Source organism: Phaseolus vulgaris, chromosome 3, assembly GCF_051622355.1.
Source record: "Phaseolus vulgaris cultivar YP4 chromosome 3, ASM5162235v1, whole genome shotgun sequence".
Taxonomy (NCBI): Eukaryota; Viridiplantae; Streptophyta; class Magnoliopsida; order Fabales; family Fabaceae; genus Phaseolus; species Phaseolus vulgaris.
In genome coordinates this window covers 54,135,055-54,150,821 of record NC_143500.1, presented here as the reverse complement: position 1 = coordinate 54,150,821, position 15,767 = coordinate 54,135,055, and the positions used below count along the sequence as shown (strand labels likewise).

Genomic DNA, 15,767 nt, shown 5'->3' with positions numbered 1-15,767 from the left:
TCCAAACACATCAAAATGGACCACAATTATACATAATTAATTTGGAATCCAAAAGCATATTTACTCCTTATTATACATATGTAAGGGTTAAGATCCTTGTTTATGAAACATATTAAATGACACAATTTATGTTTATGATAGATTATAAATTTATTTTACACTAAATTAATACTATAATATCAAAATTAAATTTAGAAAATAAATTATAAGTTATAAGTAAAACATAATTATTTTTTAAAAAATACAATATTATATATATAATTATTTGTTTGTAATAAATAATAAATATGTTAATTATGTGTCTAAAATATAGAATTTTCTTAATTTGAAATATTTGTTGTTAACTTAATAATCCTAATTAATATTTTTCTGTTCTGTATTAAACTAAGTATACTTAATGATAGAAAATATCAGAGGTTTAAAAATACAATTTTTTATAAAGACTTAAAAACATACATAATAATATTTGTGGAGACTTGAAAATATATGTAAACCTATAAAATATTTGACTTTCATTATGAAAGAACTTTCTCGAATGCCTCTAAAATCATATATAAGAAACATCATCTGTATCTCCAACTCCATTATATAAATTGCAGCTAATATTTGTGTTTTTTATCCTTAGTTTCCATTTCTTTTCTTCATGATATATATTTGATTTTAATTTCTAGATGCTTATGTAACTCAGGATTATTTGAAGAACATAGGATGAAATACAAATAAATAAATAAATGGCATATACAATCCAAAGGATTAGGATAGTAAAGTTTAAAACTGCATGATCTTTGTGAACACATCCAAAGAATGATCATGATTCATGACCCTTTTGCTGAGAATACAACACTGCACACATTCCTATTCTTCTAGCAAATTTAGCTCCTTGAATGGTGATCTACTATCAGAATTGGCTTCAAGTTTCTTTATCCTCCTGGGAGACTGAATAAACATATTCTCCTTTACAAGGAAACCATCATCCGATTTCAAATTCATCACTGGACAACCATTCTCAAAAGACTGCACCATGCTTCTCAACATGTCCATTAATAGAGTGTCTGCGGTAGAGAACTCACAGATTTTGTCACTGAATCCCTGAATAAAAGCTAACAAATTTTCCCTTTCTGATGACTGTCTCGTAGCACTTTCAAGTAATTTTCCATTCTCCATCTTGAGTTTCTGAAGCAAAGTATCTGACTTTCTTAGCTTAGTCCCCATTTGATCATTCAACTCCATTACTTTGGCTTGCTTTGTACTCAATTCTACTTCAGTATCCAATGCTAGTTGCTCTGATTGGATCCAGTTTTCCTCCTGCAATTTCAGTTTCTGCTGCATAGCACGAATATCATCCTCAAGTTCCACTACCATCAACTTCTTCTCTTCAATTTCAAGTGCAGATAGAATCTGAGAAGAAATAAGCTGTAAAGAAAAGGTGGTCAACGAGTCAGTGAACTGCTGCTCCAGTGAAGTCACTTGCTGCATAAGTTCATCCATTCTCTTGTCTTTTCCTTTCATAAGCTGGACAAGATTATTTTTCTCATCCTTAAAGGTTCTTTCTATTGTGCCTTTCTCAATCACAGCTCTTTCAAATTCTTTCTGGAGCTCTTCTAACCTATAAACCAAGCTGTCTTTCTCTTGCTTGAGGCTTTCACCAAAGTCTACTTGTACAAGAAGTGAAGTTTCCAGTTCTCTACGCACCACATGATTTTCTTCTACTTCATTCTTCAAGCGCTCAACAATTGACTTCCATATTTGCAATTCAAATTCCACTTCATTTCTTTCACATATTGTCTCATCCAATTCAGTGATTGCACTGTCTAAAGCATCATGAATTTCTTTAATCTGTTCTTTAAAGTTACATTCCATATGCAAAACCTTCTCTTTGAGAATCAGCTGGCTCATAGTTGATTCCTCCAGCTCATTTTGCAGTTCATTTTGCAAAACCATGTGCCTATCCAGTTCATTGTTGAATCCACAAGACTCTACCTCCCTAAAACATGCTGCTATCTCACGTTCTTCATTTAGGCTTTTCTGGGCACTCATCAAAGCAGCATCTTTCATCTCCAGCTGCTTCATCAGTTGAAAAATCTCCTCTTCTCTCGCTTTGTTGATGTGGTCCATCTCATCCTTACCACTAGCATGCTTCAAATGAGCCTCAGAAATTCCCTGTTTCAACACTAACAGCATCACAGACATCTCCTCATTCAATAACTTCATCTCAATGGATAAAGAATAAGACCCCTCTAGTTCCATCTGCAGGCCTTCAACTGCTTCAATTTTAGTTTCCAACTCAGATTGACATCTATTCAGGTCTGCTGTCAACTGTTTTAGCTTAATGTTCCACTCAGCTTCTTTAGCCTTTAAAGTAGAGGAACACTCTCTGTGAGTATGTTCCAAACTTTTGAGCCTGGACCGCAACTTTGACTGCGAATATGAAGCTCCTGCCTCTTGAATTTGAGCTTCCTGGAGTTCTTTGAGGGACATTCGCAGCTCTTTATTTTCTTGCTCTAGCTTATCAATTCTGTACTTTGATTCTTTATTATATGCCTCTTTTGTTTTTAGCAAGTATTTCAAATCTGCAATATCTTTGTCACGGTCAGTGTTTAAGCAATTTAGCTGTAACCTACCATCCTGGTACTCATTACCAGCATCATCAAGCTGCACCTTAAGATTAGAAACTTCAACTTCCAATCGCTTTTTCTGGCTTTCAACATGAGCAAGAGCTTGGTGGCAAGTGTGTATCTGATGTTGAAAATCCTCTGAGATTCTGATCTGAGAGTCTAACCTAGTCTGAAGTGAAGAAATCTCATCTATCAATGTAGATTGTTCTGTCTCCCACTCCTTCTTACAAGACTTAAACTGCTGTCGAAGTCTGTCATGGGCTTCTTCCAGATGCTGAAACTGTTCCTTCTTCCATTTTAATTGATCTTCCACCTTCCTTTTTTCATCCTCTAACTTCTGGTACATGTCATCTCTTTCTCTTAGTTCTTTGGATACTCTATTTTTTTTCTCTGATTCCAAACACTTCTCCTTTGAAACCGAAAGACAATCTTTCAGTCTTTCAATATCCTGTTTGCACATATAAATCTGTTGTTCCTGGTTCTGTGTCTTCTCATTCGCCTCCTCTAAGGCCAACACCAACCCTCTTTTTTCTTCTTCCCACTTTTTGAACTTGTCATCACAATCCACTCGAAGTTTATCATTTGCAGCACTGAGATGTTTGATCATCGTCTCCTTTTTATTCAAATTCCCTCTGAGATCTTCACATTCCAGCTTTGCCTCAGAAATTTCATCTTCTTGTTGAAACAGTTTTTGATCCAGCTTCTCAGCTTTGAGCTTTGCTTCCTGTATCTGATTGACCTGTGCATTATGGGATTTCTTCAAGTTCTCAAGCAAATCTATCTTGCCTCTTAGATCTGCCTTCAGTTCCTCTATTTTTGCTTTTGCTTCATCGAGCTCTTCGTAAACCTTGGCCATTTCTTTTTACATTTAAGAAATTCAAGAAAAACCTGTTCTGCAAGCATTGTTCAGATTAAAACAAGTGTTCATTGTCCTTTCATTTAACTTGTACATGTTTTAAAAAAATGATCTTTAACCAAAAATCTCGCCGAATGAACTTCAAAAAGAATCATTACTAGATACAGTTTCCTAAAATTTTAACTGGTTCCAAAAAATAAATTATACTGAATAGGTAACATGTTACTCAAATTTCATCCTAGGATAACTATAGATCATGGTCAAAATCATATTTGGAACAATATCTAACTTTAGGTCTCTAAGAGACTCTCCTATTTCTTAAAGCATATCAACAACCAGAAATTTTAAAAAAGGAACATTATTCAACCATAAGAAGTGATAGAAGATTAACCATAAATTTATGAACCCCTCTCATAATTTTGTGTTTTCAAGAAATTTTACTTAATAATAGCAAGTATGATAGTGTGAGTATGTTTCAAGCACTTCTCTTTGAATCATCAACTTAGAGACATTACACATCTTACGCAAAAGCTAATTGGTTCAATTTACCATATAAAAGGAGTAAAATGCCGGAAAACGATTAGTATGCAGACTTCAGTACATAACATAAAATTAAACCTCGTACCCTGCTAAGGTGTTCCAAATCAGAAGAGAATTTCCAAGTCGTTAAGGGGAACAGTTTCAAGATAAAAGGTCTGAAACCCAGAAACTGACCTGGTTTGAAGAGCTGAAGAAAGTGTTGTGTTGGAGTGAAGATGGTGAAATGCAAATGGAGAGAAAGAGAGAAACAGATCGCAAGTTACCGTTATTGTGTACTAACTGATTTTCAAGTGAGATAAAAACCAAACCGAAAAGGTAGATAATGGATTGGAGAGAACATTATATTTGTTTTCGAAACGAAAAAACTAGCCGTTGAAACTGAAAGTTAGTAAATTAAAAAACTGAATTATTTGTTTCGGCCATGTTAATTTTGTTTGGGCTAAAACTTGGTCTCTGTAACTGGGCTATTCACACCCTTTTTACGTTCACAAGGCTGCTTCTTCCTGCACCTCCATACCTTCTTGTGCCACCCCCATAAATTTTTCATATTCCAAAATTACCCTTTTTAATATTCCGGATTACATAATCCAGAAATCTCCAGAAGTCTTTTTTGATTAGCTTTCGGATTACATAATTCGGAAGTCTTTTCTATACATAAGATTAATTTCTGGATTATGTAATCTGGAAGCTTTTTTTCAGATGCTTCCGGATTACATAATCCGAAAATCTTTTCTAAATATGAAATTGACTTCTGGATTATGTAATCCAGATATAGGCTTATTATTTCAAATTCAAGGGGTGGAAAAAAAGGATAAAATGATATTTTCGTATTTAGTATGGGGTGGCACAAGAAGGTATGGAGGTATAGGAAGAAAGAGTCCGTTCACAATTCCCCTCAATTTAATGTTTTTTTTTTGTTTTGTTTTAAAACACTCGTTTTAGAAATTAGTCTGATTTACATGTACTAACCTAAATTCTCATATTTAACAATTATGATTTTAGTTTTTTAATGTAATTTTTATGTTACATAAATTAGTTTGCCTAAATCCGTAAAAAAGAAGTCCGCAGTTTGAAAGGAATTAAAAAAGAGACCCTTTTTGAGTGTGCTTCCACTCTCCCTTCATTTTAGTGGTAAAAACAAATATTAAACGGCAAAATAAAAAACAATAATGTAACATAAAAAATAATTATAAAAAGAATTTGTTTATTATTTTTTATAATTAAGAAATATTAAAAAATACTTATTGAGATGTTTTTCCTTAATAAATGATTAAAAATACTCAATAAATAAACCAATCCAATCATAATTAAATTGTTACTTAATAAAAGATAAACCCCACTTAACCAAATTAATTGAGTTAGGTCAAAATTTGGATTAACATGTACCATTTCCAACTGTACAATTTAGTGTATGGATAGAAAAATTGGTGCCCATAAATAAAAGTTACATCAACCTCAAACATAATGCACAAACCAAAAATAATAATGAATAAATCATATACAATACAACGTAGGATTTTCGAGAATATATGCTTATCCATTTCTCTTTCTAAATGCTGATCACCGGGGTGACCTTCAAATGAGTACAACAAAAAATCCGGCTACATAATACACACCTCAAGATGTTGCAAAACCTCAAAAAGCAACTACCACGCTTGAAACAAAAAAATTGAAACAAAATAAATATTTTTTTTATCTAATTTTTTCTACCCTTATTTCTTTTGTTTGAAACCACAACCCATCCATCATCTGCTTCACTTGAAACATTTGGCCGGGGCTCATTAACTGAATTACTGTTTGAATCAGTTCTGGGAATCTCCCTATTCTTGTTTGAAGAATTATCATCTACACTCATGGTTTCATCATCATCATCTTCATCAGTGTCATCTTCATCACCATTTACAATCTAAAACATCAAAAAACGACTAACATTATCACAAATTCAACGGAAGTGGAAGATCATCCAATTGTTACTTGGCTATATAAGGAGAAATGAAAACGTCTAACAGTACTACTGCATTCAAATTCAATGCAAGTGGAAGATCAGCCAATAGTTTCCTGGCTATATATAAACAAGGAGAAATGAGTACAAAAAACTAAACATGCTCTGTAAACATATGTAACAAATTGAAAATTACATAATCTAGTCCCAGTCCACTTGGGAGATCAACAGAATTGTTCCTCACATTTTTTTGGAGAAGCCTAAAATAGGAGGTTTCAGAACTGGCTATAAGGTAGGAAGAAAATTGTGGGAAAAAAGGAAGTGGGAGAAATCACAACTTTCATAAGATTTCTCAACATCACTCTTCACAAGAAGAGTGGTATTTTTTCCTTATTTCAAACATAGAGTAACATAATAATTATTCAGGGCTTATTTGCGTTCTTTGAATACATTCCATCATTCCAACTTCTAAGTCAGGAAACAAGGAATGAAACAGAAATACCAGAATTACCCAAATAATTGCAAAAAAAATAGTGGCTGTTTGAGAAATTCCAATAAGGTTTTCAAGACTTAAAATTGAAAGGTAGTTTGAGAGGCAAGAGTAGAGGCACTAGATGACATTTTGCATTGAGGCACACAACAATTATGACTTAATGTTTATGGATAGCCATCATTTAGAAATCGAAACACCCTAGATTAAACCAGCATAAAACCGTGTAAATATGATATTAAGAAAAAACAGTAAAATTTCATTATGCACATACAGTCAGTAATGTACCTGTGGTGTATGAGGAGGACGAGCTGCTTGCTCAAGATTGGCTTTCCTGAGATTTTCAAAGGAACTAAAATTTTCGTCCAAGAATTCTTCATGCATAACCATTAATTTCTCAGCTACCTACATAATCATATAAAAAAAATAAGAACACGTGAAATTAACAGAACAAACAAATAAAAAAAATAAAAAAACTTATACCTCTTCAACGCTGCCATCTTCGACCTCCACATTGAGCGAAAGCATACCTTGATCCAGTATGTCTTCTAAATCATCAATATAAAGTGGGTCTAGAACACATAAACCAGAACAGTAAAAAAACAAAAATTAAAACAGAGTTTCGGATCCATAGAATTGAATTGTGTTTTGTTGCGCGAATCGATATACCTTTGGATTGAGTGAACCATGAAAGAACATCGGTGACAAGTTGATCGGCTTTGACGCGGGACTCACGACCACCCCATTCGTTCTCAACAGCAGTTCGAAGAGCCGACCAGCGAAACAAGAGTAAGCCAATTCCTTCATTGAAAAGTCCTATGGACTGTCCCTGTAGCCTTCGCGCACCCTCCATCGTTCACCACAACGCAACAAACCCTATGTTCTGTGTCTTTCTGCAGCCACGTAAATGGTTTGTTCTAAGGTAAGAGATGATTAGGGTTTTGTCTATTATTTTTTTTTTTGATGAAATTATAGAAAGACTCAGAAATTAAGAGTATTGGGCCATCACCCGAATTGGCCCAATCTCTCTCCTTCCCCGAACCATTATAACTGATTTATTATTAAACTAATCATTATTGTTCCACGTTTTCAGGTAAGATTCTTTTTTAATTAATTATTTACTTTATGTTATTTATTTTATATTTAGTTATATATATATATATATATTTAATTTATTTATTTATTTATATTTATCTATTTTAGGTAATTATCGATCTTATTTATTTGTATTTATGTTATTAATTCTGATTTTATTTATTTTTTATATTTATATTATTTAATTTATTTTCAGTTATAATAATTTTATATTATTTAATTTATTTTCAGTTATAATAATTTTATATTATTTAATTTATCTTTAGTTACATACCCATTCTATTTATTTAATTTAATTTATTTTCATTTATACAATGATCTTATTTATTAGTCTATATGTAATTTTATTTTCTTATAATATATCGATCTATATTTAATTATTTTAAAAATTTGTTTTAATTTTATTTTATTTTTATATAATATTTAAAATACTTTATAGTTCCAAAAATATGTGAAATAATAATAAAAGTAAAGGAAAAATAATAATTATTTTTATTGAATAAGTTTGAATAAAATTAACCGATATACTTTATATTTGTTTAGGGCTTATGATTTCATAATAAGATCCAGGACATTCATAGGTCAAATTTAAGACTGTACAATACATGCTGAACATCGCTAAGGTTAAGTAGTGGGTATATATTTATTTTTTGAGCTAATGGATCAATAATATTCTCGAAAAAAAAATACAATTATACCAATATTTTTAATAAAAAATAATCAACTACTTAATCACTTCATAACCAAGAAAGATGTTAATAATGGATGATTAGTAATAGAATATGGATCCATATTTTTTTTTCACATAAAAAAAATAAGTTGTTTTCAAGTTTAAGTTTAATCTGTTAATTTTTTTTTTTGTTATTGTAACTAAAAAAATCAGTTGTTTCAAATATAATATGTTGAATTTATTTTAAAATTTATAAGTGTTCTTTTAAAAATATGAATATGTTGTTTTGAAAAAAAAATATTAAAATTTTATCAAGATTGTTATAAACCACTTTTTAAGAAAATCTACTTGATTATGCTTACTCATACTTTTATTTTATTTTCTTCAATATCTTGTTTCTAAATTAATCTCTCAATCGATCACACCCACACTACTATATTATTTAAAGAAACGTCCTACAAACTAACTCTAATATATTAAAATATTATTATTTTTGTGTATATTAAACTCATTTATATCTTTATTTCTTCTTCTTTTGCTTTTTATTTTTAAATTAATCTTTAAGTCGACTAAACTGATACTATACTTATATTACTTAATACGAAATATTATTTTAATATTAATTTTTTTTATCTCTTAAACCTATCTCAACCACTTATTTTTTATTTTAGTAACATTTGTGTACATTGAACGGACACAATGTATCTAATTTAATTTAATTTAATTCAGTCTAAATAAATCGACCCTATTTTGTGGTGAGTAATTGTTGGTATTCTCTTAATGAATGTGTTAATGTGTTGATCATCATTATATTGATTGGTGCAATTATGAAATATGATGATCTAATTGGTCCATTATTGGGTGGTTGGAACCTTAGACTTTATGAGCAGTGACAATGGTGATAGTTTGCACTGTTGAAGTTGGATCTCAGAAGACCCTTTTATAATTGTCTTCTATAATGTTAGTTAAGCATTAATTTATCTTTGTGGTTTTAGGCTTTCTTCCTAATTATTTTTCTAATGAGTGATGAAGAAGACAATATGTGTCAATAGAAAGACACTTCTTTTTAAGTTGATTTTCATCTTAGTTTATTTTCTTTATCCCTTTCTATTTCTAGAATCAGTTAATCCTCTATAACTTTCGGCAGTTTTATTCAACTCAGAGAATTCTAATTTTATAAGAAAGTAATGACAAAAAGATCTCAATCAATTTTTAAATATTGTGATAGAGGAAAAAGTTATGCACTGAATAACACAGTCAACAACTCTTATTCATGTTTATGAGATCATAGAACAATCTTTTATTTTTTTTTCTTCTTCTTACAATTAATTTTATGGTTTTGTTATAGTTTTTCGTTCTGCAGTTTGTAAATAATATTGTTATATTTGAAATTGTGGAAGAAAATAGTTGAATAAAATTAATACACTTTGGAGGTTGGATAACATATTATGGGTGGTCCGATAACGGTCCGATAGCGGGTGGTCAGATAAGTCCACCAAATTGCACCCACTTATATACAATGAAAAGGTTATAATCTCTAGTCGATGTGGAATCTCTAACACACCTCCTCACGCCGAGACTGCCAACTCGTGCGTGAGACTATATATTATGGGTGGTCCAATAGGGTGACACGATAGGTCAAACACAAACACTCGCTAGAATAAGCTCGAAATGGTTCCGATACCATATTACAGAGTGAACTTTAAGTTTAACTAAACCCCATAAAACCGGCTTATGAGGTTAAGGTTTGCACCCACTTATACGCAATGAAAGGTTCTAATCTCTAGTCGATGTGAGATCTACAACCGTTACAGAGTGCTTTTGGTATCCACTATGTGAGACTATATTATTTATTTGTGTTAATGTGATTTATTTTTAAATCTTACATAGATTAAGTATATTTTTTATATTTTGAAATATGAAAAGTAAAATTTAGAAACTAAGATTATAGAAAAGGTGGTAGGTATTGGTTGGTTGGATGAGCATGAGAGTGAAACGTGGAGACAGGTCATTGGTTGTGGTTTTTGAGAAAAAAGAGAGTTGGGACATTAAGTTCGGCCGAAGTTTTCTCTCATCATGATCCCATAATTAGAACTTATTAGTTCCACGTTCTCTCTTTTCTTACACAACATAAAATCTGTTTCTTATTGTTGAATGCAACTTTTTTTTCACTTTTTTTTCTCTTTTCTTCTTCTTCTTCTCATGAAACTTATATCTTCTCCCTCTCTAGACTCAGAGAGAGTAGATAGGGATATACATAAAACCTTTGAGGAATAGAAAGAAGAAACAACCAACATGTTGCAGAGAGCTGCAAGCAGTGCATATTCATGGTGGTGGGCTAGCCACATCAGAACAAAGCAATCAAAATGGATGGAGCAAAACCTCCACGGTCAGCTTTTTCTTATCATCTTCCTTGTATTCAAATAAATAATGGGTTGCTTTTAATCTTTTCAATTCATAATATAATTTAGTTGTTTGGTTTGATCTTAATCCCACATTATTTGCTAGTTTGTGCCACATGGTTTGATACATTGAGCATGGAAATTTTGTGGCAAATTCATATGAGAGAGATTGAAATGGCCTGCTTTGTTTTCACTTGTCATGAACGAATCAACATGTAAGATTTGGATGATCTGTTAGTCAATTATTGATTTCAACATTCAAATTATGTTTTGCTCACGCGCAAATAGAATGCTATATATATATGACTGCAATCAGAGGATTCAACTTATGATGTGACCAATTTGGTCTGTGATTAGGCCATTGCAATTTAAGAACTTGATGATGGATGTTCATTGGCTTTTTTCGAAAGATTTTATATCTAAATTTTCTTTCCACAAATCGGAACATGCAAGGCTGCTTAAATGCCATTGTATGATCAACAAATCTCACTTATAGAGAATTTTATACATCCTGTGTATTTGTCAAAATAAAAATTTGAAGAAAAATGCAGATATGGAGGAAAAGGTGCATGCTGTGTTGAAGCTCCTAGAGGAAGAGGGGGATTCCTTTGCCAAGAGAGCAGAAATGTATTACAAAAGGAGACCAGAACTGATAAGCTTTGTGGAAGAATCATTCAGGTCATACCGTTCTTTAGCTGATAGGTATGATCACATTTCAACAGAGTTGCAAAATGCCAACAACACCATTGCTTCTGTGTGCCCAGATCAAGTCCCGTATATGCAAGAGGAAGAAGAGGATTCACCTAGACCAAAAACTCCCAGAAAAATGGGAGAAGGGTACAAACCAAATGTTCCAAATGTTCCAAATGTACCAAAGGTTCCAAAGCCTCCACTCAGAGATTTAAAAACTGTCATAACAACAGCCACGAAGAAACTCGGCACAAAGAAGGCAGCAGCCGCAGCTGCAGCTCCAAAAGTTCCAAAATCTGGATTGAGCAGAAAGGGGGCACTTAAAGAGATGGACAAGCTGCAGAAGGAGATTCTGTCGTTGCAAACTGTGAAAGAGTTTGTGAAGAGTTCTTATGATAATGCCATTGCCAAGTACTGGGATACTGAGAACCAGATCAAGGCATTACAAGAGAAAGTGTCCAATTTGCAAGATGAACTCGGAGAAGGTATTGCTATTGATGATGAGGAAGCTCGGTGTTTGATGGCTGCAGCAGCACTTAAGTCATGCCAAGAGACATTGTCAAAGTTGGAAGAGAAGCAGAAGATATCACTTGATGAGGCCAAAGTTGAGTCTAAAAAGGTAAAGGAAGTGAGGGATAAGTTACGTTCTCTCATGAACGAATGCAATTATGATGAAACCATTTCTAAAGGGCCAAGGGCTAGAAGAGATGTAAAAGAAATAGCAGGAACACAGCAGTTGGATGAAGAGGTGGAGAAAATGAATCAGCAGAAACAGGAGTTGCAGGTGTTGCAGGAGAAAATAAAAGAGCATTTTGAGGCTGGATCTTATTCAACTCTAACAGTGCAAGATATGGCAGAAAAGATTGATTCACTTGTTAACAAAGTTGTCAGCTTAGAAACAGCAGTTTCTTCCCAGACAGCTCTTGTGAAAAGGTTAAAAGTAGAAACAGATGAACTTCATTCCGTGGTTCGAACTCTAGAAGTTGATAAGGAAAGTTTGATCAATGATAAAGCTAAATTGAACGATCAACTAAGGGAAATGAATGATAAGTTGCAAGGGGTACAGGATCTAAACCAAATTGTTGTAGACCAGAATAGCAACCTCCAAACACACTTCACTGAAGCACATTGTAATCTTGATCGAATCTCAGAGAAAGTTCAGAAGGTGAAACCAGATGTGGTGAGTGAAGTATCACTAACCGAAAGGAATTCATCAAAAGAAGCTGAATCTGAATGTGATGTTAAAGGACAAGATGCATTGAATCAAGATAGTGAGTTATTGAATGATGAAAAGTCCAATAGGGAGAACAAGGCCACTGCTGTGGTAGGTCATACTGTAAACTCAGATAAGGAGCTCAAGGTTGCTGAAGTGGTAAAAGACAGTGTAATTCATACTGTTAATTCAGATAAGAAGCTCAATGTTGCTGAAGTGGTGAATGACAGTGTAGTTCACACTGTAAATTCAGATAAGGAGCTCAAGGCTGGTGAAGTGGTAAAAGACAGTGTAATTCATACTGTTAATTCAGATAAGGAGCCAGAGTTTGCTGAAGTGGTAAAAGACAAGCCTAAAGTGGCAAGTTCACAAGAAAATGATGTTAAGGTCACCAATTCACTAGAAATGAAAGAGGAAAAGCCAGTTGAAAACAAATCACAAATAGAATTGAAAGAAAGAGAGAAGTCTCCAGATTCTAGCAACTGTGATATTACAAAATCAACAGGTGCTTTGAAAACTACAGAAAATCAGGTGATTAAAGGTGATTCCAAGGAGCAAGGAATATCAAAAGAAGATGAACCTGATTGGCAGGAATTGTTGAATGGAATGAGGGACAGGGAAAATGCTTTGCTGTCAGAATATACTAATGCTCTTCAAAATTACGATGATATGAAGATGAAACTAGCAGAAATAGAGAAGAAAAATCAAGATGCCCTCTTTGAGTCATCTTTGATGTTGAAAGAACTGAAGACTGCAAATACCTTGAAAGATGAGGAAATTAGACTCCTACGTCAGAAACTAGGTGTTCTGCAGAAAAACTTGGAGGGAAGGGAGGATTTGGGAGACTTTTCTTCAGTGCAGCCTGTACTAGAGAGAAATGACATTGAAGAATATTTGATAGCTGCAGAACCAGAAACTGCAATATCAGCCACTGAAGAGAGGTTCCGGATGAGCATTGATGAACTTCTAGAGGAGAATCTAGACTTCTGGTTAAAGTTCAGTACTTCTTTTACTGGGATTCAGAAATTTGAGACCACCATAAAAGATTTGCTGAGCGAGGTATCAAGAATTGAGGACAAATGGAAATCATCAGAAGGAAGTAGTAGTGCAAAATATTCTTTGAAATCTGATGCAAGACCGCTATATAAACACCTTTCAGAGATTCTAAATGAACTAACATCGTGGTTGGAAAACAGTGCAATGTTGAAGGAAGAACTTCAATGTAGATTTTCGTCCCTGTGTGAAATCCAAGAAGAGATAACCACAGCACTGAAAACAAGTGCTGAAGATGACGACTTCAAGTTCACCAGCTATCAAGCAGCCAAGTTCCAAGGTGAGGTTTTGAACATGAAACAAGAGAACCACAGAGTTGCTGATGAACTTCAAGCAGGTTTAGATCTAGTAACAACTCTCCAACTTGATGGGGAGAGGGCTCTTGCAAAGATGAATGAACGATTTGGACTCTCAAGTTCTAAGAAAACACAAAGAACTACAGATTCAAACTCTGTTCCTCTGAGGTCATTTATCTTTGGTGTGAAACCAAAGAAACAAAAACAATCAATCTTCTCCTGCATGACCCCTGGAATGAATAGGAAATACCGTGCTTATAAAGGATAAAGCCATATGTAAAATATTTGTACCACATTTCTTAAACTTTTATTGTCTTGGACAAAATTCCTATATTGGTTTCACTAGATAGAATGTATTGAAATTTCAATGTCTTTTTTACTTTAAAGGAAGCAATTCATATTGTGCTTGTCTATAAATAGCCAGAAAGTACTACCAAATGTAGGCTTCAGTTTGTCATGTGTGCCCTTTTCATCATATATGTATTAATCACTCCTTGTAAAGCAAGATTCTCATAACTTTTTCATTGATATCACTCATGCTGTATATATACAGAAGGACTTCTGTTCTTAATTTCTTTGTAGCACAAATAGAATAAAAATAACTATACTGATGCAGTTGCATTAAGAACCATACTTATTTTTCTTATTTTCTCTCTTTCAAAATATCCCTCACCATCATTTATCAGAAAGCTTCAACCTAGACTGCATAGGGAGTTTGAATTGGAACTGCACATATTGTAATCCATATCTGTAAAAAACGTGTAAAACTGATAGTTGTGCTGAAAATCAGATCTGTATGTATGTGTTGAAACTATTAAACTAGAACATATGAATCACAAAAGAGCATAGCTTAAATAATGAAGGACATGTATGATGTCCAGCCCAATGTTGGTCAAATAAATCAGTCTTCCAATGAGTCTTCTACAAGAGGTAGAATCAGGAATAATTTCACACATGTTGACCGCGAGCTTCTGATTCATAGGAGTGACAACAGATGCACAATATAACATACCAACATCTTCAAGTATATCCAAAGTGTATTTTCTCTGACATAAATGTATCCCAATTTTATTTCTAACAACTTCTAGATCAAGAAAGTATGTTAACTCTCCAAGATTTTTAATCGTAAAAGTCTTATCCAGTAGTTATGTAATCAATTTCAAATTTTTTCGTTTCCAACTAAAAAATATCATTAGCATATACTAAAACAACCGTATTATTGCTATCAATATTTCTAAAAAATAAAGAATGATTAGTATTTGAACAACTATACCTTTGTGAAAGAGAAAAGGTGGAGATTTTTTTTCATACCATTGTTTACTGGCTGGCCTAAGTGATAGGTGTGCTAAATATTATTAGATTTTACATTAGTTTAGGTCTATAGATCGGGAAAAATAGAGAATATTTAGTATGAAAGCTAACTTCTTCCCACTTAGAATGATTACTTTGATGAGTTGAATGATCTTATGTTAAAATTATTGAAATTTTGCAGAAAGTAGAGGAAAAAGAGCAACAAAGTTATAAATGAGAAAAATGGTACCATCCGCTGAGTGCTAAGTGGATTGATGGCAAAGAACATGCAAATTCAAGACCTCCAAGCATTGAGCCCTGCTAAGCAGATTTGTGTCAGAGAAGAACTCAAGCTTAAGAATGAGCTGCTGAGTGAAGGCCATGAAGCACTAAGCGTAAAGGAAACCTTGAGGCCAAGGAAAGTCAATTGGTTGGGTTGGGTTGGAGGTTAGTTGAGGGCATGTAATTAATTAATCATAAAAAGTCAATTCGCCGAGTGAATCAAATGTAAATTCAGTCCAACACTCAACAATATGAATAGAGAGGTGAGATGAGGTGTAGAAAGAAAATGCTAAAGTTGAACACACCATCTAAAGCCACATGTCCTTAGTTGTT

At 33.1% G+C, this 15,767-nt stretch overlaps 3 protein-coding genes and 1 long non-coding RNA gene across 7 annotated transcripts; 1 reads left to right on the top strand and 3 right to left on the bottom strand.

The window, feature by feature from the left end:
- Window positions 1–672: 672 nt before the first annotated feature.
- On the bottom strand, window positions 673–4,328 carry LOC137808715 (basic helix loop helix (bHLH) DNA-binding superfamily protein). Of its 2 annotated transcripts, none has more exons than XM_068609973.2 (2): window positions 4,186–4,328; window positions 673–3,508 (listed from the first exon to the last, which is right to left on the bottom strand). In XM_068609973.2, the coding sequence occupies exon 2, from the start codon at window positions 3,469–3,471 to the stop codon at window positions 856–858; it is 2,616 nt and encodes an 871-aa protein (XP_068466074.1). In that variant the 5' UTR covers window positions 3,472–3,508; window positions 4,186–4,328; the 3' UTR covers window positions 673–855. The 2 variants fall into 2 exon arrangements, with proteins under 2 accessions (XP_068466074.1, XP_068466076.1); XM_068609975.2 differs by having other exon boundaries at window positions 673–3,503.
- A 1,199-nt stretch (window positions 4,329–5,527) lies between these two features.
- LOC137808714 (Pre-rRNA-processing protein TSR2, conserved region) lies at window positions 5,528–7,385 on the bottom strand. The gene is made up of 4 exons (XM_068609972.1): window positions 7,113–7,385; window positions 6,927–7,015; window positions 6,732–6,848; window positions 5,528–5,917 (listed from the first exon to the last, which is right to left on the bottom strand). The coding sequence occupies exons 1-4, from the start codon at window positions 7,294–7,296 to the stop codon at window positions 5,708–5,710; spliced, it is 600 nt and encodes a 199-aa protein (XP_068466073.1). The 5' UTR covers window positions 7,297–7,385; the 3' UTR covers window positions 5,528–5,707.
- Window positions 7,386–10,268: 2,883 nt separating this feature from the next.
- LOC137808711 (protein NETWORKED 2D) lies at window positions 10,269–14,395 on the top strand. Of its 2 annotated transcripts, none has more exons than XM_068609970.1 (2): window positions 10,269–10,597; window positions 11,162–14,395. In XM_068609970.1, the coding sequence occupies exons 1-2, from the start codon at window positions 10,504–10,506 to the stop codon at window positions 14,128–14,130; spliced, it is 3,063 nt and encodes a 1,020-aa protein (XP_068466071.1). In that variant the 5' UTR covers window positions 10,269–10,503; the 3' UTR covers window positions 14,131–14,395. The 2 variants fall into 2 exon arrangements, with proteins under 2 accessions (XP_068466071.1, XP_068466072.1); XM_068609971.1 differs by having other exon boundaries at window positions 10,269–10,825.
- A 216-nt stretch (window positions 14,396–14,611) lies between these two features.
- Window positions 14,612–15,628, bottom strand: LOC137808713 (uncharacterized). Of its 2 annotated transcripts, none has more exons than XR_016519362.1 (2): window positions 15,403–15,628; window positions 14,612–14,908 (listed from the first exon to the last, which is right to left on the bottom strand). It is a non-coding gene; the product is annotated as an uncharacterized LOC137808713 (long non-coding RNA). The 2 variants fall into 2 exon arrangements; XR_011080728.2 differs by having other exon boundaries at window positions 14,612–14,833.
- Between the last annotated feature and the right edge of the window lie 139 nt (window positions 15,629–15,767).

Excerpts from the sequence above, each read along its gene's own strand:
- LOC137808715 (XM_068609973.2), bottom strand. The coding sequence starts at position 3,471 with ATGGCCAAGGTTTACGAAGAGCTCGATGAAGCAAAAGCAAAAATAGAG.
- LOC137808714 (XM_068609972.1), bottom strand. The coding sequence starts at position 7,296 with ATGGAGGGTGCGCGAAGGCTACAGGGACAGTCCATAGGACTTTTCAAT. Across the intron at positions 6,849-6,926 it reads AAGATGGCAGCGTTGAAGAG|GTAGCTGAGAAATTAATGGT; the intron begins GTATAAGTTTTT and ends ATGATTATGTAG. Across the intron at positions 5,918-6,731 it reads GTCCTCCTCATACACCACAG|ATTGTAAATGGTGATGAAGA; the intron begins GTACATTACTGA and ends TTGATGTTTTAG.
- LOC137808711 (XM_068609970.1), top strand. The coding sequence starts at position 10,504 with ATGTTGCAGAGAGCTGCAAGCAGTGCATATTCATGGTGGTGGGCTAGC. Across the intron at positions 10,598-11,161 it reads GATGGAGCAAAACCTCCACG|ATATGGAGGAAAAGGTGCAT; the intron begins GTCAGCTTTTTC and ends AGAAAAATGCAG.